Source organism: Accipiter gentilis, chromosome 15 (genome assembly GCF_929443795.1).
Source record: "Accipiter gentilis chromosome 15, bAccGen1.1, whole genome shotgun sequence".
NCBI lineage: Eukaryota > Metazoa > Chordata > Aves > Accipitriformes > Accipitridae > Astur > Astur gentilis.
This window is the reverse complement of record NC_064894.1, coordinates 21,513,617-21,536,084: the sequence shown is the minus strand read 5'-3', so window position 1 is coordinate 21,536,084 and position 22,468 is coordinate 21,513,617. Positions and strand designations below refer to the sequence as shown.

The following is a 22,468-nucleotide window of genomic DNA, read 5'->3' as shown; positions in this document are numbered from 1 at the left end:
AGGCAACAGGAGCCTATTTAGTGCACAGTTTAGAGGATTAAAACTGTAGAATTGAATAAAAAAGAGCAAAATCAGAAACTCTCAAGAGCAGTGTTTCAGCTGAGCCTGTTACCCTCAGTGTTAACAGAACAGGTTTAATGCTTAGAGCCATGGTATGCTTGGGTCATAACCTTTACTCAAGACTTGCATCCTATATGTATTACTTGCATCTCTTGATGCATTCAAGTTTTGAAGGCAGGGGTAGAGAGAGGATAACATGCTGCAAATAAGTTTTGTGAAAGTCTGTCTTTAAAGTGATCTTGGCATTTCCTAGGCTGCAGAACTCTGTGTTCATTGCTGAAAGAAGTCCTTTTCTTTTGAAACCAAGCAGCATTCTCCTTTGGGTGAATTGTCTGCATCTGGTGGGCAGAATGTTTCATATGCACCTCCTCATATTTCTTTTTCTGACAGAGTCCACAGGAGCTGTATTTTAGACTTGCTGCCTTTGCTTTTCTTAGTAGTTTGAAGGCAGAAAGAGGATGCAGGAGGCTAGGATGTAGCTCTGTTCTTTCCTACTGTTTGAGGTAGAATGATGGAAAATGACTGGCTTCCATTTATTCTGGAAATTAGGGGTTTTTTGTTAGTTTTTGGTTGTCCTAAAAATTTAGTGTATGATCTTTTTAAACTTTTATAATCTTTAGATATGAGTACTGATGCCAATAGTCTTATATTGTGGTGTTTTTTCCTAAAACTGACCTGTGTTTGTTGCAGCTGAAACAAGATTCTGGTGATTAAAACTTTCTTCTACATAATTCCAGGTGTACCTCTTTCCCTTCCCTCTCTTCCAGAGTTACCTGTGTCCAATAAATGTGTAATCTTGTCTTTTTCATCAGGAGGATATAAAAAATGAAAAAGAATCTCCCTTAGGTTTTCTTTTGGAATACTTGTTGGAGCTTCTAGAACCTGAAACAAAAAAGGTTAAGGTCTAGCTAGGGATCATTTGTCAAGCATTCCTAAGGATAAAATGGTTCCTTCTGTTTTTCAGAAACAAATATATAAGACTTCTGAAGCACTTTCAATAGTAGAACAGTGAAGACCACTTCTACTTCATTGTCAGAAAGGAATAGGGCAGAAGTAATTTCTGAAGTAACTGCTAGGTGAGGTTACCCTACACGGGTGACTAAAAATGAAACAAAACTCATGCAGTGCTGTTGTATTTGTATTGCTTTATGGTGTTCACTGCAAAATGACTTGAATCCCAGATCTTGCATTTGATGTCTTGTTGTAGCCCAGTTATCTGGTGCCCTTCTCATTGTCCACAGAAGTGGTTCGTTCTTTCTGTGGTATTGTTTTTAACATGTTTTGTAAAGTCATGCCAGTATGTGTGTCACAGATTCTTCTGGCAACAGAAGTGCTTGTGTTCCTGAGCTGCCTCGCAGTGCCCATGTTGTCAGCATCCTTTGTGTTCCTCATGTGCTGATAGAAGCATGCCTGCTTTGCTAGTCATCACTAGTACTGCCGAGGTGGTGATCGGAGAGTAGTAAAACAATACGCAGTTGCTGCATTTTATAAGGGCCTTAGTTTTTAAAGACAATATTTGTATGAGAAGCCAAAGGCTTTGCATTCTTATGATGAAAGGGTGGGAGAGAAGTGCAGAAAGGCAGTGTGTGTGCGGGTAAGTAATGTATGAGTATGAGTGAACATCAAAACCAAACTTAAGCCAGACATGGCTGAGTTGTAGGCCACAGGTTGCATGCAATCTATGGAAACAGCGAATCCAACCTGTGATCAGCTTCCTTCTGTGTTTGTGTGCCCTGCGTTCCTCATCCATTGTGTGATGGGTGAATGAACAGATGTTGAGACAGACATGAGAAGTTTTTTTGCCCTATGAGAGTGATCAAACACTAGAACAGGTTGCTCGGAGAGACTGTGGAGTCTCTGTCCTTGAAGATATTCAAAGGCTTACAGCCAGAGCCCTGAGCAACCTGCTTTGTTGACCCACCTCTGAGCAGCAGGGTTGGATTAGATGATCTCCAGAGGTCTCTTCCAACCTCAAATGTTCAGCTGTTCTGTGATACCCAAGAACTGTGTGGTCTGGGTTACCCACCCAGAAAAAGCAGACACCTCTGGCTTACTCATCCTAAAATTGCTATCTCTAAAGACCTGGATATTGAAGAGGCATACGTAAGTTCTGACAAAGAGGAGTCAATTGTTTACTTAAGTATTCTGTACTGATACCTGTAATGTCGCCTGGAATACAAAGGAGGAAAACCTTCAGTCACCAAATAAAAGAAATAAAGATCAAAGGGTTTTTTTTCATCCTTTTCTAATAATTGCTTTGAGCTTGTCGTTCAGATGTTGCATACCTCTTTGGATTCAACATAAAGTTGACTGTAGCTCAAACTTACAGATCAGTCAGTGATCCTTTAGTCATTCTCTAGTTAAGGTATGTAGCCAAATGGACAGCTACCTTTAAGGAAGTAAAATTCTAAAATACTTGCTAATTACTTTATTTTCATCCAAAAGTAATAAGCAGATTAGTGTACAAATGAACTTTTTTCCAATTTAGTTATTAATAGCCTAGCTGTGCTAGGGTTTTGATTTTGTTTTCATTTGTCTAAAAGCTTTAGACAATGTTGGTTTAAAATACTTACTAGTATCACTGGAGGTACCTGACTAGCTCTTTCTGAATAATAGAAAGAGATGGCACTCAGGTTTCCTTTTGTACCAGCAATTGTTTTATTTCTTGAGAACTTGAAGAGTGTGTAAGATGTAGTTTTGGCTGGATATTCACATACATTTGTTAAGATATAATAGGCGCTTGTGAGAACCCTGTGAAAGTAAGAGTTGTATTGATGAAAAATTGCTGGTAAATCTCAGGAACTTTGGATGCATCTAGAACAATTTGGGGGACAATGGAGGAAGCTTAGGATGCTTCGAACTGGCAGTCTGCACCCTCATCTGAGAGGGGTGCTTTAACAATACCTTGATGCATGGATTATTGTTAGCAAGATTAATTCAAAAGCCTGTGGATGCGTTACGCCTTTGCTTTTCAAGGCTGTTTAATACCTATTTTAAAAACCATAGGAGAGATTCGCTATTGTTAAGGGTTTTACCCATCAAATGAGAAGTCATTTTGACTAGAGGAAAAGCATTTTCCCCAGCCACTTGTCTCCCTGTAATCCTATATCAAAGGATGGTGTCTGAAGTTCTCTTACGCTTTAATGGAGAGCCATGATCTGGAGTGAGAAGAAACAGAACTCTTACCTGCTTTTCAGACTCTGAACCTCTTTCCCTGACAGAGCAAGGATTCCAGATCTAAAATTCAAAGAAGGTACAATTCCTATTTCACTGCAAAGCTTTACCCTGAGCAGCATGTAATGTATTTACTCTTGTGTGCTTGGGGTCTGCAGGATATTGCAGGGACAGTGTGCCAGTTCTGTGGCACAGCAAATCCGCTTGTGTGAAAAGAAGCTCCTTGGGAGATGAAGGCAAAGCAAAAAAGGACCTGATTTATCCACAGCTTGCTCATTAGGAATACACTGCTGCTTTTGTTAAGGACAGTAATTATCTGGTATTCCAGCTCTTGATAACCTTCCCCCCACACCCACACCAATTTCTTCCAAACAAGATAAGTATTTTCTTTGGTGCAATCACATATGTTGTCAGTAAATAAACAGGAAGTCTGTTTTTCCTGGATACAGCAGGAATATAGCTTTCTTACTCAGGATGATGTTTTGCCAGTGGCTTTCTGCCTAAGCTGGGAGTGATGCTGTCTGTACTCCTCCTTTCTCCCAAGTAGCTGCCTGTTTTTGAATTCCACAAGTTAATATGTGTTAATGATGAAAAGTGACAGGGGAAGTGCCTCAGGATAGCTCTGAATAATTTGAATAGTCTGGACTTTAGCCTCAATTTGGGAAGGATTTGACTCTCTCTTTATGTTCTGGACAGATAAGTATAAACAATCATTCATCTTTTTTAGTGGCCTGTTTCATTTTGGGGTTGTTAATCAAATGAGACCATTGCCATCCCAAGATTGGAAGGAAATTAATGAGGTGCTTTTCCGTTGATATATTTTAATCAACTGTAATTAGATTTGATCCAGAGTTGTTCAGATGCATGTGTAAAAAATGCAATGGCTGCTTAGCATCATGTCTTAATTTGGTATTTGTCTGAAGAGGTCCCCCTGTGCAGCATAGCTGTTCCAGGACATCATTGCCAGGGACTCCTTAACTGACTTAGGTGTGTTCTGTTTGCCTATCCAAAGGGCTTAATTTTTGCTCACACCACTTGCCTTGGGTTTTTTTTTTTCTTTTCTTGGTGCTATCGTCAGACTGTTCACAAAATGTGACTTCTGCAGCTGTTAGTGGATGGCTGTTCCGAAACCTCAGTTCTCTGGTTATTATAAACCACCTTTAGTTTCTATTATCAATTTCTCCTGTGGTCAGTTTTTATTTGGCTTTATGTCAATTCTTTAGTTTACCCTGCACAACTATTTTTCTTTTCTCCATGGTGCCTTCCTCTAAGGGCCTTTTGGAAGCTTTTTGGCATGATAAGGTGAAGGATATTGGCTGTTCTTACAGGCGGGATGCAGAGGGGGGAAATGAGAGGGTCATCTAGTACTTGTGGGGCTGGACAGTAGACAGGTTTGAGAACTGGGGCACTGTGTCACAGGGTGGCACAGATTTTTAAAGACAAGGCACAGCAGCTTGTTAAAAACAGCCTAGTAAAAACACTAAAAGGAGTCATATCCTGTTAGGCTTAGTTTTACAGGATTAAGTAAACAAAGTTCTCTTAGTCACCTTCTGTTTCTCCAAGAGCACTGGTATCTGTTTTCATGTTAGTTTTAGGTATTTCTGCAAGCAGTGTAGTCAGTTAAGGCAGTTACCAAAACAGCGCTGCCCCTTGTTTGTGCTGCAGAAATGTCTGTGGGGCTGTGATACAGATTGGATCAGGTAGCTGATCAGGGTCAGTGTGGTTGAACTGAACAGTTGGCTTCATCTTGCTTCAGCGCTGCACAACTGAATTCATTGACTATTTGAAATGAGCGATTTATGCTTAACATAAGCACGTGTCTTGTATGAGGCTTGTGATGCCTGGTTTGTTCAAGTATCATCCATCAGTGACGTTTTCATAAAAGCATCATGCTATGGCTCATAGTTATCTAGTGACTGTTTAAAATCCCCCAGAACATTTTCTTCCCTATTTCTGTGGCAGTGCTTTTTAGTCCTCATAACTTAATTGTCTGTCTAGTCTTTTAATGTCAACAGCTTTTTTGAAATGCCAGTTATATGTGCTGGTAATGTCTCTTAGTTTTGCATTAAAAATTGTAGTTTAATTTTAGGTAACAATTAGCTCACTTCTATTTGTGGTGGATCTGGTTCTGAACCAATAGAGATCTCCCACAACATTTGTCTTAAAAGAAAAGAAAAAAAATGGTAAAGAGAAAATGCCAAATTAATTTGCATTCTACCAGTAGGGAATCAGTGTTGCATTTTAACTCTGTTTTCATTGTCTTATGAATTTTTCATTTAGGGTGCTTTCTAAAGCCTTACACAAGTGAAACTAAGTGGGCAGATGCTTAATGAAATCTTAGTCATATCCTTTTTGTTTAGAAAGTTTCATGTCTAGTACCTATTTTATGTACGTGAACAATCTTTGCAGATCAGGAGAACCGCAAATACTTGTGTGGTTTATCGGTTGCACAAAATTGTGAGACGTTTGGAAGCTTATTTTGAAGTCCTGCAAGAGTTAGATCAGATGCAAGGGATTGAATTCTCCTCCCTTATCTCCACCTCTCCATCTTTGGGGGTGATGGGACTTCTAATCTTCTCAAGGAATTCTATCAAGCTGTTTAATGTCATACTGAGTTTTGGGGAAGATATACTTAATAGAATTAAGCAGTTCAGAATAAGCCGATACACTTTTTCTGGTTCTGGTACCTTGTCTCTGCAACCTTTAAAATTTGTCTGCTTTACTAGTTTGTGCGTGGCCAGTTGTCATCTGTTACCACTGTCCATTTCTGCCAAATCAACCAGAGTTTGAAATGCCATCCTGTGGTCATATCTGATCTGGGTTAAATCTGAACTCGTGGTGCACAATATTGGCATTTATGGTCATGTTTCTCTGGCCTCAGATAGATTGGTGACTGCAAACTGAAGTTCTAGTTTCATCTGAATTGGGTGCTTGCTTAGAAATTCAAGTAGATCACTGAGCACCATATCCCACCTCCCAATATCTTAAGAATAACTAAGCAGAGGTTGTCACTGTATTCCACAATCATCTTTTAGAAATTTGCTGAAGAAAAATGTTTACTTGTATCATAACTGCTGTTGTAGTTAAGATGAGGGCATCACCTTGTTAAAAGATCAAAGTTGAGAATTAACACTCTTTAGGATGTGATTGACATGTGCATTGGATCAAAGTTGTTAATATAATTCCTGCATTTAGATAATTCACAAATTTCTTCTAAATTGGCAAATGTAGTCACTTTTTTCAGCAGCAATATCTAAATGTATTGAGGCAGGATGATTTTTTTCTCAATTCTTTCTCCTTTAGTCTGAAAAGGGCCAAAATGGTCTTATGCAGGTAGGGTAATTACAGTGACCTCCTCACTTCAGAAGTGTTGTAGGTAGACTGCATAGTCTGTGGATAGACAAGTTACTTAAAAGATAAACAGGATTGGAGTCACTTTATAACATACAATTTCAGTGCTTACAGAAATTCCATGCAGGCTATTTGCTTTCCACCATACTTTTCTTAGTATAAAAGGCGACTTTGACCAAGACTTAAGTTGGTCTTGATTAACTCTGAAATACAAGTAAAACTCTGAGACAGCTTCCATGTGTTGTCATGGTGATGTTGACAGTATAAATACAATTTCCTTCTAGCCCCAATCCTGTCCTAAAAGGACATGGGAGAAAATCTTCTTGACTAGTTTGTCATTAATGCATGTACTTCCTTGCCCAGGGCCCATATTACTGAGCTATGTGGCTTAAAAATAAATATTGTCTTACTCTTACTTCCTTTTCCCCTTCAACAGGAAAAACCTAAATGAAGGCAACTTACAAAAAGCAGATGTCTCAAAGAGAAGGAAAATGCATCCTATTTTGAATTGAGGAAGTAGCTGTTGCTCTAGCTGTACTCTTTAGTTGTATACAAATACCATTTTGCAAGTGGGTTAGGTTTTCTGGGGGGTTTGTTTATTTGTTTTTTTCCTGCACACAGTAGCTGACACTGGAACAAGAGGCTTGTTGGAGTTGAGTATAAAATGGCAGAAGTAAAATTTACAGGTGCACATTAGCCAGGCAAAGGCTGGATTCACAAGTGATGGTTGAACATGGAACATAGTGGCACATGGAACATAGACTCGATGCCTTTTAGGTAGTGGAGAATAATCTGACCAATTTCTTAAGTTTATGGATGTGTAGTGTCACTTAAGTGGATAAAAACATTCTTTTTGCCAATATTGCTGGACCTTTTGTAATTCCTCCAACTGACCTTGTACTACCTACTCCAAGATGAAGTGATCGTGTTTGTCATTCTGCTTTCTGTCAGGTTGGTTAATCACAATATTTCTCTTTGTTTTTATAGAGCAAATTCGATTAAAGAATATAAGAAATGTATATGGAAGATGCTTGTGGTATCGTTTGCGACTGTTAAAACCACAACAAAACATAATTCCTACAGTAAAGTACGTACGTTTCATTTGCATGACTTTCCATTAAAGCAATTCCTACATTTTTATTAAAAAAAAATAATATTTTTTAAATCAAAGTAGCTGGAATTAGTTATATAATAAAGGCTTTTGTGTCACAGAAGAGACATTTGCAATCTGCTGTATTTGAATAATTAATAGTTAATCATTATTATCTACTAGGGCTTGAAATCAAGATGGATGCTGTTTGTCCTTTATAAAATATCTGCTAAGTGAAACCAGTGAACCTCAGCACTAATAAATAAGTAAACAATGCATTTATTTGTTGCAAAAAAATAATCATCCCTCACCGAAATTAGTGGTGGTAGTGATGTCTTTTGATTTAAATATTTAATATGTAAACATATATATTCAAATATATAACAGTAATAATGTGTATGTTCAAAGTTGATGGTTTTATATCCTTCAGTTCTTTGTTTATTACTCCCACCCTCAAAATATTTTGCTGTCTGTTATGCATCTGTTTCAGCTTTTTGTTTTTTTAACATTGACATTTTCTAGGTTCAGGTTTTAGTCATCCTTTAAAAATAGGAAATACTATTGTATACCTGCTGAGGACAGACAGTTAAGGAATGGAAAGAGTCTTTGTTGATAGTGGCTTGCCTTTGTTTAAAAAAGAAAAAAAAAGGAGAAAAGAAATTAATTAGAAGTCAGAGCAGCTGTCTCATCTGTGTCAAAGGTGGTGTTATAAATGAAATGCCTGCTTTAAAATGGCTTTAATATTTCTCACCATTTTAATATTGTTTCTTGAAGACTGATATCAAATGGCTGCTAATGTTATTTGTAGAATTATGCTAGAGCTAGTGGATTTGTACATTTAAAAAATTCTTTCTTCCAAACAGGAAAATAGTCCTCCTTGCTGGCTGGGCATTATTTTTATTTCTTGCATACAAAGTTTCCAAAACGGACCGAGAGTATCAAGAATACAACCCTTACGAGGTTTTACATTTGGATCCTGTAAGTAATAGCATCTTTCAGTAGTCTGTAACTGTATATTTTATGTCTAGATGTCAAATTTAAGATATTTTTTTTTAAACAAAATGAGTTAACTTTAGTGAACGTATCTAGTGGTTTTGTTTTTTTTTGGCATCTGAAAGTTGCTGCTGCATATTCTAAAGTCAGTTGTTAGATATTCTTTGCTTATATCTGTACTAATTATAACTTTTCTATCCAACTCCTTCAAAATTATAATGACTTTTTAATATAGTGAGGTGGGGTTGAATCTTACTCTGATATTGCTTTCCTTGCTTGGTACAGGAAAACAGACATTCTGCTTTGTATACCCTCTTGAAAATCTTCTCAATAGCCATATTTAGGGATGCTGCTGAATAAACTGTATAAATGAGAGTGTGGATTCATTTGATTTACAGTTGTTGTACAGCAATATTTCTCTTGTAAATGAAAGGTGCGCTAAAGGGTGTTGCTGAGGCACATTTTGATGTAGTAAAGGTCACCTTGAATATCAATTGCATCAGCCAATGCAAACAACAAATTCTAAATAGTGATACCAGCCAATTGGTTTATTAAACTGGGAGGGTGGGAGGGGGACAAGATGTAGTGTTTATCTAGAAAACAGATGCAGTGTTTTATTTGTATTGAAGGTCTAATTCAAAATGGATATAAAAAGTTATATATCCTGAGGAGACAGACATCTCTTAAACTCTTATTTAGTCTTGTCAAACTCTTTTCTTCATCTTACCCACAATACTTTGCTCAAATACTCTGTTTATGTTATTTCCTGATACAAAGCTCCTTAACGGTAGGGTCATCTTTTCAGTTCTGAAGTCTGTGGTATGTTTTACTCTCCAGTCTAAGGAAGTACACAGTGATTACAGTTCAGGACAAGAACATGAAAGAACTTTGAATGTATCTGTTTTGATTAAACTTGATGTATATTGTTAGTGAGGGAGAGCTGAATATGTATACGAACATTGACAAATACATCTCTTGCCATTAGTGATGTGGCTTGTCAGCATAAGGGTGGGCATCACAGGTACTGCTTTTTTATGCTAAGAAAGCCATTATAGCAGATAAATAGACTCTAGCCTGTTTCTAGCTAGACAGGTAGAACAAGACCTACCTGTCATGTGCAGAGGCAAGTTATTTAAATTCAACCTCTGCTCAGTTCCTCTGAATGACTGATTGCTGACTTGCATTCTCTCACTGACGCACAGGAACAAGATAAATTTTTCCTGTTGAGTGGTATCTGTTGGAACCGTGTGGTTTAAATGTTCATGTACCTGGGTTAACTTTGGTTAAACAAATCAGGCTAGGGATTAGGTCATCAGAGGATTTTCTTTAGTCATCTTTGGCAAATTTCTACAAGTAACGGCCCTGAGGGGAAAAAAGGTATGTATGTAGTGAATCGTAACCTAATGTTTATTAATGAAAACTTGTACGTGTGCTCAAGACACATGCAACTTATCCAGGCAAAGAAACCAATACTGGAATGCTCCAAGAACTGGTAGAAGGATGGAGTGTAATGTCATAAGGACAAACTGAACTAAAGCCAGAGATGTTACAAGGGGGATGAAGAGATGGCTGTGAAGTAGGGCTCAGAGGTCAAGTCCAAGGTTCCAGAGTGTGTTTATGTATTTCTGTGCTATCAGACAACGTCTTTTAAATCCCCTTGAAAAACTTCTAGTTCAGACTATATGAAATTAACAGGTTTCTTCTGCTACCATTCAAGTGGAACCTTGCCAGCTCTGCTGATGTTGAAGCGATACAGATGTTGAAATGTTAGATAATGGAACTGTTGTTGCTGTTAAAAAACACCCCCCCTCCCCAAACTTAAAAAAAAACCCCAAAACCCCAAAACAAAAAAACTTGTAAATGCAAGCACTTGAAACTTTTGGTACACAACAAGTCATTTGCTTCTTTGCATTCACACTGTGGCCAAGATTACTTTTTTATCTTATGTTAGAATATCAGCTTATAACTAGAGGCTTTTTTCTTCAGAGGAGAACTGCAGCATGGAGAAAGTCCAAATAATGTACATGCTCCTGATTTTATAGTATTAGCACTTTGTTTTGAACATAGAATAGATTGCTTTGGAGCACATCACTTAAATTTGCTACTACATAAGGCACTCAGATAATTACTGATTTATTGAATAAGTATCCTTACAGGTGGGATCCAAGGCATAAAAAAGAAGCTCAAAACTAATTATAATTTTGGATTCTTTAAGTAAGACAATTGGGGCCTTAATTTTTTTTGTAAGTAGTTAATAAAGGGAAGCACTGTGTTCCAAGCTCACTGTCCCAGGCTACTAAGCATTTCTGTAAGTCAGGCCTAACCTCTGTAGCCTAGCTTTTGAAAATGAGTAAGCAATTAATGATAGAAGGTTTGTCATCAGCTTATCAGGGACCACATGCACCCTCTATGGCAGAGAGAGAAAAAATTAGGATTTTTTTAATGGGCAGCATTCATATGAACCATGAAAACCCATCTCTTCCTCTCCAGCAACCTGATTCCCCCCCCCTCTCCCCCTTCCAATTTCTGCTACTCATCTGGCATTCTTCATTCTTCATCTGGTCTTGAAATGGCTGTTTTTACTTGAAGTCTAATTTATAATGCAGTAAGTTCATTGTGTGCATTAAATGAGGCAGGCATGCTGTTGAAAAATAGTGTTGGAAAATAGTAGACACATTGTATGAAGAAAGATAAAGTAACAGCAAATGAAGCCTCAGGGTAGTTTAATTTCTGGTTTAAATTTATTGAAACAGTACCATCATCTTTAAATAACTTCTTGTGTGTTTATTTTGCAGTTAAGGTCAGCATACTAGCCTCTCTACCACAGAATGTTTAAAAGTCCTATGGTAATGGTTCTGTGAAACTTAGCAGATAGCTTACTAGAAAAACTTTATCTGCACTTACTATAAAATTTTGTGGGTTTTCTTGAGTGATGAAGTTCACAGTCCAACCTGAAAGTTAATGCATGAGAGATTGTGTTAACAATGTGCTGTAGTAGAATAAAAATCAATCTCTTTCTCAGGTATAGGTAATATATTCCCTTTGTTCAAGGAGTTTGAAATAATTTATGGGTAGTATGATTCTAGTCAAAGGCATTCTTAAGCGGCAGGGCAATCCACTGTTCCTGGTGACTGACAGATTTATTTGTGCCTACAAGCTGCAAGTGAACCATCATACTTGATCTATGAACTCTTGCTTAAATAGAAGAATATTGCAAGTGAGAATTCCTCGTATTCATGAATAAATTTAGGAAAAGATAAGATTTGTCAAACAGATAAGAATGCCTTCCTTTTTTTTTTCTATGGATGAATGAACAAAGTAATCCAGAAAAAAACCAAAACCCAGTCATCTGAATGTCTTTTTGTTACACTGTGACTTCTAACTTGATTTAAAAATATAATGGTTATAAAAATGTTGTTAGAAAAATAATATAATCATGTTTCCATGAGATACATATGTAGTTTCATGATGATATATTAGAACGTAATTCTTGAGTTCAGTGAATGGTTCAGAGAAATATTGCACAATGTGCTTTAGAATTTAGATACAGAAGAATGGATTTGATTTAAGGTATTTATTAATAAACTCAAAACTTTCCTTTTTAAGGGAGCAAGTATATCAGAAATTAAGAAACAATACCGTGCACTATCGCTAAAATACCATCCAGATAAAGGAGGAGATGAAGTTATGTTCATGAGGATTGCTAAGGCCTATGCAGCGTAAGTTTCTTTCTTGCCTATAAAAAATGGGAGCTTGATATTATGGGGAGGGAAACCTTTAAGGATGACCTAAGGATGACCTAAGCAGCCAGGACAAACTTGTTCGGATATGTAACGGAAGTCAAAACATGTCTTGGTTCAGTGCATATTTGTTCTGTACAAGTTGGGAAGGATAATTTAATTGTTTAGCAACTGTCAGAATACTGTAAGGTGTTAGGTCTTTGTATTAAACTTCCATGTCAGCTAGGAGAAGTACTTCCAGTATGCTACATACTAAATCCTAAAGGTGACAAAGAACAAAATGGGTGTTGCAGTTTTTAACTAACCAACCCTGTCACAGCAATTCTGAAGCATTGCTTAAAAAATGAATATATGGTTCATTTCACCTGGTGATAAAGCCAAAGAGTAAGAGACAGTATTTTAACTCTGTTCCCATCTAGCGACAAAGAAGTTTTGTTCTGGTTCTGACTCAGTTTGCTCTTAGTTCCTTGGCATTCCTTATCATTTGTGCTTGCTTTGCAGTCCTGATTTTTCACTCGGTGACTGTTTCATATTACCTGTGTAGTTCTTAAAAGCTGAATCCTCGAATCCTCTTTTCCTCCAGAGTATCTTTTGGCCTTACCTGTGCTTTATAGCTTTTTTTTTTAATCTGAGAGATGATGTCTAATATTAGAATGTGCTATAAAGAAAATCCCTTTTTATTGAATTTTTCCATAATCAAGATGTGGGTTTGGGTTTTGTAATGCTGTTCATAAGTGGAATGTTAATACAGCTTTATATGCTTTTCTACTCTAAATGATCATCTGTCAGAGTGCAATAGTCTCTGACCAGGTTCTTTTTGATATTCCACATGTGGAGCATGTAATGTTTCGCATCAAATTTACTTACCTGAAGACAGTTGATGTTACATGTGATTTCTGATTTAGTAGAGCAATACATTTGTGTTGTGTTTTTAGTATATTGTGTAAGTTAGACTTAGCAAAATACAGGGATTTCAATACACAGTTCGATCACAGTACCAATGTGATTCCCGTTACTGGTCTCTCTAATACACTCACTGTCATGATGTTGGCTGTCCCCAGGCACTGGGAAGGCATGCGTGGGTTGAAGCTGTTGTTCTCTTCAGAATTCTTTTGCTAGTTGTCTAGTTTTTATACTCTTAAGTTGGGCTGAGCCAGGTATGCACTCCCCCCCATGCTGGTCTTGCAAACTTGGAGACATTCATACTTTTTTAATGCATGTGAAGAGAAATATTTATACCACCAGTTGATCCACTCAACTGTTGATAGGTGTTTATCTAAAACAAAGGCTGCCCTCCAGTCCCCTTTGTGTTGAGACAGTCAGCTTCTTTGCGGCAGCTGTGGTGAGTCACTGTGGTCTGTGTGAGCCTCATGGTACATCACCCTTGCCCATCCCCTCTGAGCCTTCTTCCATTGTAGGGGTTTATTGGGTCAGTCACATCATCAGAGAACTTAGCAAGTTGATTTCTGCTTTTAAGTCTGTTGTCTATGTGGTTGATGTTACTGACAGAGAATCCTGTTTGGGGTGAGGTGAGAAAGAGAACCAACACAATGCTTGCTTGAGCAGTTTTGAAATCATACTTTCTGCTTAAACACATTTGCATTGCTATGAAAGTCTCTTCAATAGGATATTCTGGTATTGCTTTCTGAACTCCTGAAACATCTCACTTGTTTGCTTTGCAAGCTAGCCCTCAAGTGCTTGGTTATACAGTTTGATACTTCAAATGCTAGTGCAAGGGCTGTGGCAGAGGCGTATCTTGAAGTAAATTACAGTGAAGTTCCTTAGCCATGCTGTCTTGAAAGGATATAAAATCTACCCATTCAGTAAGTCTGCTTGTTAACAAATGTGAGACTTGGAAATGATCAGGAGATGTCTGACTCGTTCACGGTTTCTTCCGTGAGACGAAATCTTCTGTATAGTGAATGCCTGGTGTTCTGTTTCCTAAAGCAGTATTCTTCCTTCTAGTAACAGGGATTCTGTTTGAGGTGGTATATTATTGCCAAGAAACTGTCATTACAGAACAGGCATAGAAACTGTAAGATTTAGGAGGTGGTATCTTAATTTATTTCTCTCTTTTTAAATATGAAGCTAGCGAGTTCCAGGAAAAAACAACCAACCAAACACATGCCATCAAAGGCTAAAAGTCTAGAATAAGAGAATTAAAAGCCCGTATGGACAACTTCTGCTTATTAACTCATCTTGCATATTCACCTTCCTTGCAAAAAAAGGTATTTGCTCAACTGTAACCTGGCATTGAAAAGTGCTCCTTGCTGATGGGTACACAGTCACTCTCATGAAAAGGGAGATGTGATTGTTCCATCTCCTGTATGAAGATGCACCTTCTGTGTCTGATTTCTTTTGCTGTCAGAGTGCTAAAAGAATTTCCCTGTGTATCATGAAGGAATACAGCAGTACTGTTTCATACCAGATTTCATACAAACAATAGCAGAAGCTGTTTAGGTTGCCAAACCATCTCTGAAGGATAGCATAAATGCCACATTTCAATGTATCTGTATACTAATGATTTAGAGAAATTTCTTTACTTCTGTATTAACTTAATATCTCTTCTTGAAACTAGGTTAACTGATGAAGAATCACGAAAAAATTGGGAAGAATTTGGTAATCCAGATGGACCACAAGGTAACAATTATGAATGACAAGTCCTGTAATTTCTGTACATTGAGCTGTGTAATATCTGATCATTTGAGAAGCACTCAGATCTGTATATATTTAGAATAACTTTTTCCTGTGACTTGAAGCAATGCATCCAGTCAATTCTTTGCTTGTGAAACTGGCTCTGGGGTGGTGGTGGGAGGGAAAGGCAGGGAAGAGTTTGCTTTCACATTTCTCAAACTTCTTATTAGGGGAAAAAAAAGAGAAGGATATTTTTTAATTAGTTAGGTTCAGTAAGTATCTAGAGACACTTGCCAACATTAAAAGGAGGTATAAGTGAACAATAAAATAATACTCATCAGAAACTTGTTGTTTTTAAACACTTCTTGGTATTTATGATCAGATACTATAAATGTATATTGAAAAGTTAACAGCTAGCCATAATGCAATAAACACACTTTGAAGGTATGTACATGAGGATATGTATGTATTTAAGTAAATACCGTATACACATCTGCCTTCCATTTGCTGGAAGCGGTACTGTTTGAGTGTAGCTCTATGCCACCTTCATCTTGAGGAGTCCTGATGATTATCCCTATGTGGTAGATTGTTCCTGGGCAGGTAGCTACATGAAAATAAACCTGATGATGGTGTAGTAAAGTTTTACAGTAGACGATCCGAACTAAAACAATTTAAGACAAAGTGAATAGATTTTCTTCTCCTCCTATTTGCAGATGTGCGAGTCAATTGTAAAATATCTTTGTGATCGTTGTTTAAGTGAACTAGTTGTGAGGAATAATATTGTATATTTCTAGCTGCTTCTGGTACTCATTATAAGCAAAAAGGAAACCTGCCATCTGTTAGGACAGGCATCCATAGATCTCTGCTTGTTGATGCCCTGCAGTTTGCAAGACTAAGTTTTACTACGTATCTCCATGGAATGAGTTAAGGCCAGCTTGGAAGTAATAAATGGAGTTTAACTTAATTGTGAAGTTACAAGTTGACATGAGGGAACTCTGTGGTGGAAATCCTTTTTCTGGATTATATCCATCCAACATGGGAAATGAATTTTAAAACGGAAGAAGACTCCAGCCCCTGAACCAGTGTTTCAAAGAAACAGTCTTCCCTCTCCCTTCAAAAAAACAACTTTGCCAACGAAATCCTAGTCTGACAATAGCATTTCTGGTGGACTAAGGTGGTGGTTCAATTTCTTTAACCACTCTGTTTTTATAGCATAGCAAATTTCTTTCAGCTCCTAGCTTCTCTTGGTTTCCTAGCCAGGCAAGCGGGAGGACTCTGTCCCTCTTGCTGCAGAATGCAAGTAAGATCTTGTTTCAGAAATGCTGTGACATTATCAGCAAAATAGTACCATAAATTTTAGTCTGGTGTATGCACAAATAGCTTTCATATGACCTTTCCTGATGCTAAACTGTTTTTTGCACCCACAAGCTACTAACTTAGTGTTGTCAAGGTACAGCATTTCAAGTTGGGCAGTACGTCAGTGTCCTTGAACGGACCTGAAGCTTCACAAGAAAACTCAGCCAAAAGCTGAGGATTTAAAGGCATAAAGATCCTTGTACGGTTGGCTCGGTGATCACTTTCACAAACTTAAGGAACTGGATTCCCGAAGGGCAAAATGAAATGATTCTTCGGTAGGGCAGCAGCTTGTACTGTGAACCCTCCTGCTCTTCTAAAACCCTAACTCAGACTACGGTGGTATTGGAGTTCTCTGCTTTGCTTCTAGGTCTCTCATCATTGCTTCGTCAGAAGAGTGGGAAGAAGCCTGAAATTTTCTCTCTCCCATCCTCTATTCTGTAACCTTGTTCCACGTTGAAGTGTGAAGAGCTTTCTAATTTAGTGAAATTAATTTTCCCTTCATTTATACACCTGTAGTGTAAAAATCTGTATCCAAGCTATGTATTCTATTTTTTTTAGTTCTGTGTAGTCAAAGAATGGAGACAGTCCCTTATAGAGGTATATTCTGGGATGAGATGAAGCACATCTGGTGTTAGACATGTCTGACCAAGTTAGATGAGGTACATCCCACCCTCTGTGCCCAGCACAAAGGAACAGCAAGCAATATTCCTCTCTATGCAACTGAAGCAGCATGCAGGTTAGAGGCAGGCAAACAAGGTTTTATCTTCGGTGTGACTTGCTCCTTTACTAAAAATAAGATCCTGAATGTGCAAAATCACTTGAAGAGTGTTTAAAAGCAGGTGGGGAGTCCTGGAGAGTAAAAAGATATGCTTTTAATAATGTAAGGCAGTTTTAGACCATTTCTGCTTGGTTATTTGCTAATGCTTCAGCTCAGCAAGCATGGATGGGGGCAAGGAGACTCTTGGACAAGAAGCGAAAGAGCTTTGTACTGAACTACTTCTGTTCTGGAACAGTTTGAAGCTGCAATCCTAAAGGTCAAAAATATTGTGGGAAACTGAAGTTGATATCACCAGTAAAAGACATGTTATATTTTTAGTAGGTTCTTATAAAAATCTGTAACCATTAACAGATAGGAAAGTGTCTCCAGATTCTTCTCCAGAGCAGGGTGTTTCGTATAACTTAATGTGGTAAATTCACTGGGTGTTACTCTGTTGAAGTCCTAAGCTTGAGGTGTGGTCAGCTTGGTCAGGTGTTTAATTTGAGTCTCAACAAATAGTAGTTTCCAGCTTAATTACACAGAAGTCACGTTAGGCTTGAGCGTAACAACTAGTCTGAATTGATGGCTGTCACAATTTGTTAGAGACAGTATCGGAGTAGTATCTAAGTACATGGGGGATCCTAGTCTGTCCTTACTTGAGGCAGTACTCATTGATACCTGCCAGTGCTGAGGAAAGCATGTTTTTTCGTTTTGGTTTTTTGAAGCAGGCCCTAGAAATTTGTAAAGTCTTTTTTCTTTTTTCATTGTTTTTCTTGGTTTCCTAGAACTTTTAGTGTTGGGAAAGGTAGCATTTACGAAGCTCAGTTTATTACCTCTAAAGTGTCTGAAGACAAGCTATGTTATGCTATTCTGTATTCAGATCTGTGTACTGTAGATGTTACTATTAGAGAATCATGTCTTTGTTTTTCTGCAGCCTAACTCCTTTTGAATTGCAAAGTGTTCCTTTCTCTTTCTTACCAATCACACAGAAATTTGAACTAGTAGAGGGTTTTATTTTTACAATTTACAGCTTAGAACACTTTCCTGAGGTTACAGACTAATAAAACTTTTCCCATAGAATTCATTTGCTCTAACAATTTTCTTGCAGTTCATGTATTTACTGAACTATATGTATTTAAACTGCTGAAAACTCTGCAAGGCAAAGCTCATAAATCTTTCCATCTGTGAAATCTTTCTTTTTTTTTTTTTACTATATTAATAAATCTTGCATATCTATTTCACTGCAATATGGTAAGCTAAAATCTTTGGTATTTCAGAAGTTGCATTTAAGTTGTTATTTTATTGCATACTTGAGTGTATTTCTAATTCGTTTTTTGATTTTTCTAGATTTGTTAGAATTTTGCTTATTGAAGAGATAAAAATGAGGATTTCTTTTTTTGTGTGTTGGTGGTTTTGTAGGGTTTTTTTTTGTTTGTTAGATTCAATGTGACTTTAAAACAATTCCTTAATATTTTATAGTGAATTTCTTTTCTTTCATCCTACAGCTACAAGCTTTGGTATAGCTTTGCCAGCTTGGATTGTGGATCAGAAAAATTCAATTTTGGTGAGTCAACTTAGCTCAAGATTTTAAGGTGAACTTGCAAGTGTTCACCTTAATGTTTGTGCTTAATAATACTACGCATTTTAGTAAAAACACGTAGTTAATAATACTTTGGTCCAAATACACATCTTTGAAGCAAATTTCAGGAGTCAAAAGTGTTAGAGTAGCTTAAATCTAACCTTTGAGAGTAAAGTATTAATATGCTTGGAAGGATCTCATTGCAGTGATAATGCGGTTGTACTGTGGTCACCTCTGCTACAAAGTATGTTTGCTGTTGCAAGGAAACACATATAGAACTGTTTGTTTGCTGGATTTCTGTAGTTCCATTTGATTTGCTAGCTATGCTATAATCATACAGTGTCTGAATGTTCTTTCTGTTGCATTTGTTGCTACAAGGTATTTGGCTTACCTGCTTGATTTCTTCTAATGCGGTAATCATCTCTGTCCGCTTTATCAGTTTTAGCTGTGAACTCTTTAATTATTAAAGAAATTCACCTGAGACAATGAATGGATCATTTAAAAGATTATTTACACTAAACTGATACTCCTTATTTAAACCCTACCCAACTGATTATATTACTTCAGAAATAATGATGGGTATTATGCAGTAAGATTACATTAATTTGTAGTAGGCTTGTGGTAATACTAGTTGGCTGTATTTTAGAATAAAGATAAGCAAGAGTGGTATTTAGCTGAAGTATCTAATGTGGTATGTTTCATAATTTTTCTCTAGGTTTTGCTTGTATACGGATTAGCATTTATGGTTATTCTTCCCGTTGTTGTGGTAAGTATTATCTAATTAATATTCTACCCTCTGTAACCAAGCTGTAAACAAAGCTGTCTTAGACATAAGTAGAGTTGCTTGTTCTTGCCTTTCATAGAGAGCAAGCAAGTGAGCTTTTTCTTTTAATGTGGGTATTTTCTTTTATTATGGAAAAAGTGAAGCTGCTGTAGAGTTTCCAAAAAAATGCAGTGCCATGATAGCGAGAGGGCTGTAGGGAAAATACTAGGTATTGGAAGAGTTAGACTGATTTATGTAATTTGTCTTGTACCTTCTGTCATTCATCACATGAAAATTAATATGATGTGATTAACTTGAGTATATTCAGTGGTGTTACTGTACAGCCAAGACTGAGATGACTGTAACTGGTGGTACTAGAATGATTACTGCGTGTGGAACAGGTTGTTGACTTGGTTTCTACTGGTTGCCTTTGTTTTTGTAACTTCAATTCTTATTGACCTTCTGTACACCATGAGATGTCTGCCCCTGAGATTTCTTTGTGTGAGAAATCAGTTGCTAGGTGAGTGGTATTTCAGGGCTCGGGTTTGCCTTACAGTATTGCTTTTGAACAATGTCCCTTATCCAGTGAGTGCACTGTTAGGGTATGGCGTAAAGACAGACTCAGAAAATTGACACCTGGAAACCTTCATGCTCTTGGGAAGAAGATTTTTCATTTGAGAAGGTGTCCTGGGGTCTTGGCAACTGCTTGCATCTCTGTGTGCAGAGGCTCAGCCAGGCATTATCCCTTCTCTTTGAGTGTCTTTCTGCATAATTTAAGATTTAGTGTAGAAAACAAGATGTGGTGATTTCAACAAGTTATTGACTATGAAGTCTAAAATCCAGGGTACAATGTCTACATATTTTTCCTGTCTTTCCTTTTAGGTTTCAGTTGATGTCTGTTGATTTTTTTTTTGGTATATATGTACTTTTAGTGATTTGATTTATACCAGGTTTATTGTAGCTCAAGTGAAAGTAAACATCCATTCTGTTGTTATGAAGAAATGTCCTGAGCAGAGAAAAAAATATGCCTGTTCTTGCCCCTATGCCAGATGTAGACTTCTGCATTCAGACTTGTCACTGTAAATTTCTTTTATAGTCAGTGAAGAGGAATAGTCATTTTTATGGAGCAAGTTATTTTATCATTTCATTCTAAAGTAGACATACAAGATGATTCATGCCTTTAATGGGCCTGTTTCTCTTTTATGAATCAATAAAGAAGCTGAAGTTAACTACAGTGTAGTCATCCTATATCTCAGATAGGCATCTAAAATAAAGGCTAGTTCCACCCTTTGGATCCAGATCAACAAAAAAGGAAAATACTGATATGTAGTTCTTCGTAGACCTCCACTGACCTAAATAATGTTCTGTACATGAGGCAAGAGAGATGAGCTGTATCTGCAAAAGCAGTTAGGGCAGCCTCTTTCATGTACATTTGGACTGGCTATAGTTATGTTTTTCTTCCAGTACCTGTACTTAGACAAAAATTTGATAGCTATGGGATTCTAATCTCAATTTTTCTGCAGAAAAACTTTACCAAAAGTTGTGTACTATTTTGTGTCAGAGTTCATCTATTCATGGAAGAATCAAATCTAATTTATTTAAAACAAAAAGTTTGTGGGGAGCAAGTCCTAGAGCATTTCCTAAATAATTAAGTAAATTGGCAAGTTCTTGCTGTAGTAGGGGAATTTACACTATTGCCTATTAAATTCGTAGTAGTAAACATCACTTACTACTTTACTGCTTGTTATGTTTCACTTGTGATAAACTTTACAATAGATTGAGGTGTATCTTGGATGTTTTTTCTCATGTTAGAGAGCTTTGCTTACAAGGAGGAGTTTAATGAACAGACTGCAGTTTATAACCCAGCACACCATTTTTCTTAAAATATATTATAGAGTACAATCACTGTACAGTGTGCTCCATAATTTGAAGTCACTGGTGTAATGCTAATGAGGGAATTACTGGAGTATTTCTGAAGGATTGGAAAACATTTTCTGTCAGCCTGAAGGTATATGTCTTAATTCTGAAAACTTGCAGCAAGAACACTGGGCCACCTCCCGATTCCCCTTCTGAAAAGCATTTTCTGATTAGGTGACTTAGTATTTTTTGGAAATTTTCTTATAATGAAAGAAATCTCTTATTTTGTTCTTGGTTTGGCCTCGATCTGCCTAAAGTGAATTTGATTTGAATGCTGTGTTGCACAGTAAGGAGTTATCATGTATATAGAAAGTGGTAAATCCAGTGGATTTACTATTTAGTGGATTCACTAAAACAACACCAAAAATAAATAAAGCAGTGTATATGTGTGTGTGCGTGTGCATGTGCTGGGGGAAATTCTCTAGACTAGAGATCATCTAAAAATTTATAGCATCAGATTCTCTCAGATGAATATATTGGTGTGCTTTTAAAATTTGTGTCAGCAAATATTTTTTGTTACCCTCCCCTTTCTGAAATTCAGTTGACCTTAACGTAGGTAAAATCAGTTGGGCTGAGTTACCTGGTTGTGAACAGACATGAGGTGATCCAGCATAGCTGTTTTGATGCTTCATCGTATCTGACGTCACTTTTGTTCTTGTTAAATGTCTCAGGGTTCCTGGTGGTACCGATCAATACGATATAGTGGAGATCAGATTCTCATTCGGACAACTCAAATATATACGTATTTTGTCTATAAAACACGGAACATGGACATGAAACGTAAGTAAAAGGCATCTTAACATGTTGATGTGTTCATCTGGAAGTGTTGATCTGCTGATGTTAAAATGCTTCTGCTTTATAAGCCTTTGTTAGGTTAAAATAACATTTCTGGTTCTTTTAGAGTGTTTTTAAAAACTTCATTTTGTTGCAAGTGAAGAGTACTCTTTAAGAAGACTTAAGTATTTGGGAGAGGGAGTTATATAGAACTGTATTTATGCCTGTCTATCTATACATTTAAAAAAAAAAAAAAAAAAAAGAAAAAAGGGTATTGTAT

At 37.1% G+C, this 22,468-nt stretch overlaps 1 protein-coding gene across 1 annotated transcript in view; it reads left to right on the top strand.

Moving 5' to 3' along the window:
* The window catches only part of SEC63 (SEC63 homolog, protein translocation regulator), a 60,841-nt gene that overhangs the window by 10,710 nt on the left and 27,663 nt on the right, over positions 1-22,468 (top strand). The window contains exons 2-8 of the mRNA XM_049817800.1: positions 7,573-7,672; positions 8,539-8,653; positions 12,275-12,387; positions 14,987-15,048; positions 18,661-18,719; positions 19,450-19,500; positions 22,086-22,194. Of these exons, the coding sequence (XP_049673757.1) occupies positions 7,573-7,672; positions 8,539-8,653; positions 12,275-12,387; positions 14,987-15,048; positions 18,661-18,719; positions 19,450-19,500; positions 22,086-22,194 (609 nt within the window). The remainder of the gene's footprint in view (positions 1-7,572; positions 7,673-8,538; positions 8,654-12,274; positions 12,388-14,986; positions 15,049-18,660; positions 18,720-19,449; positions 19,501-22,085; positions 22,195-22,468) is intronic.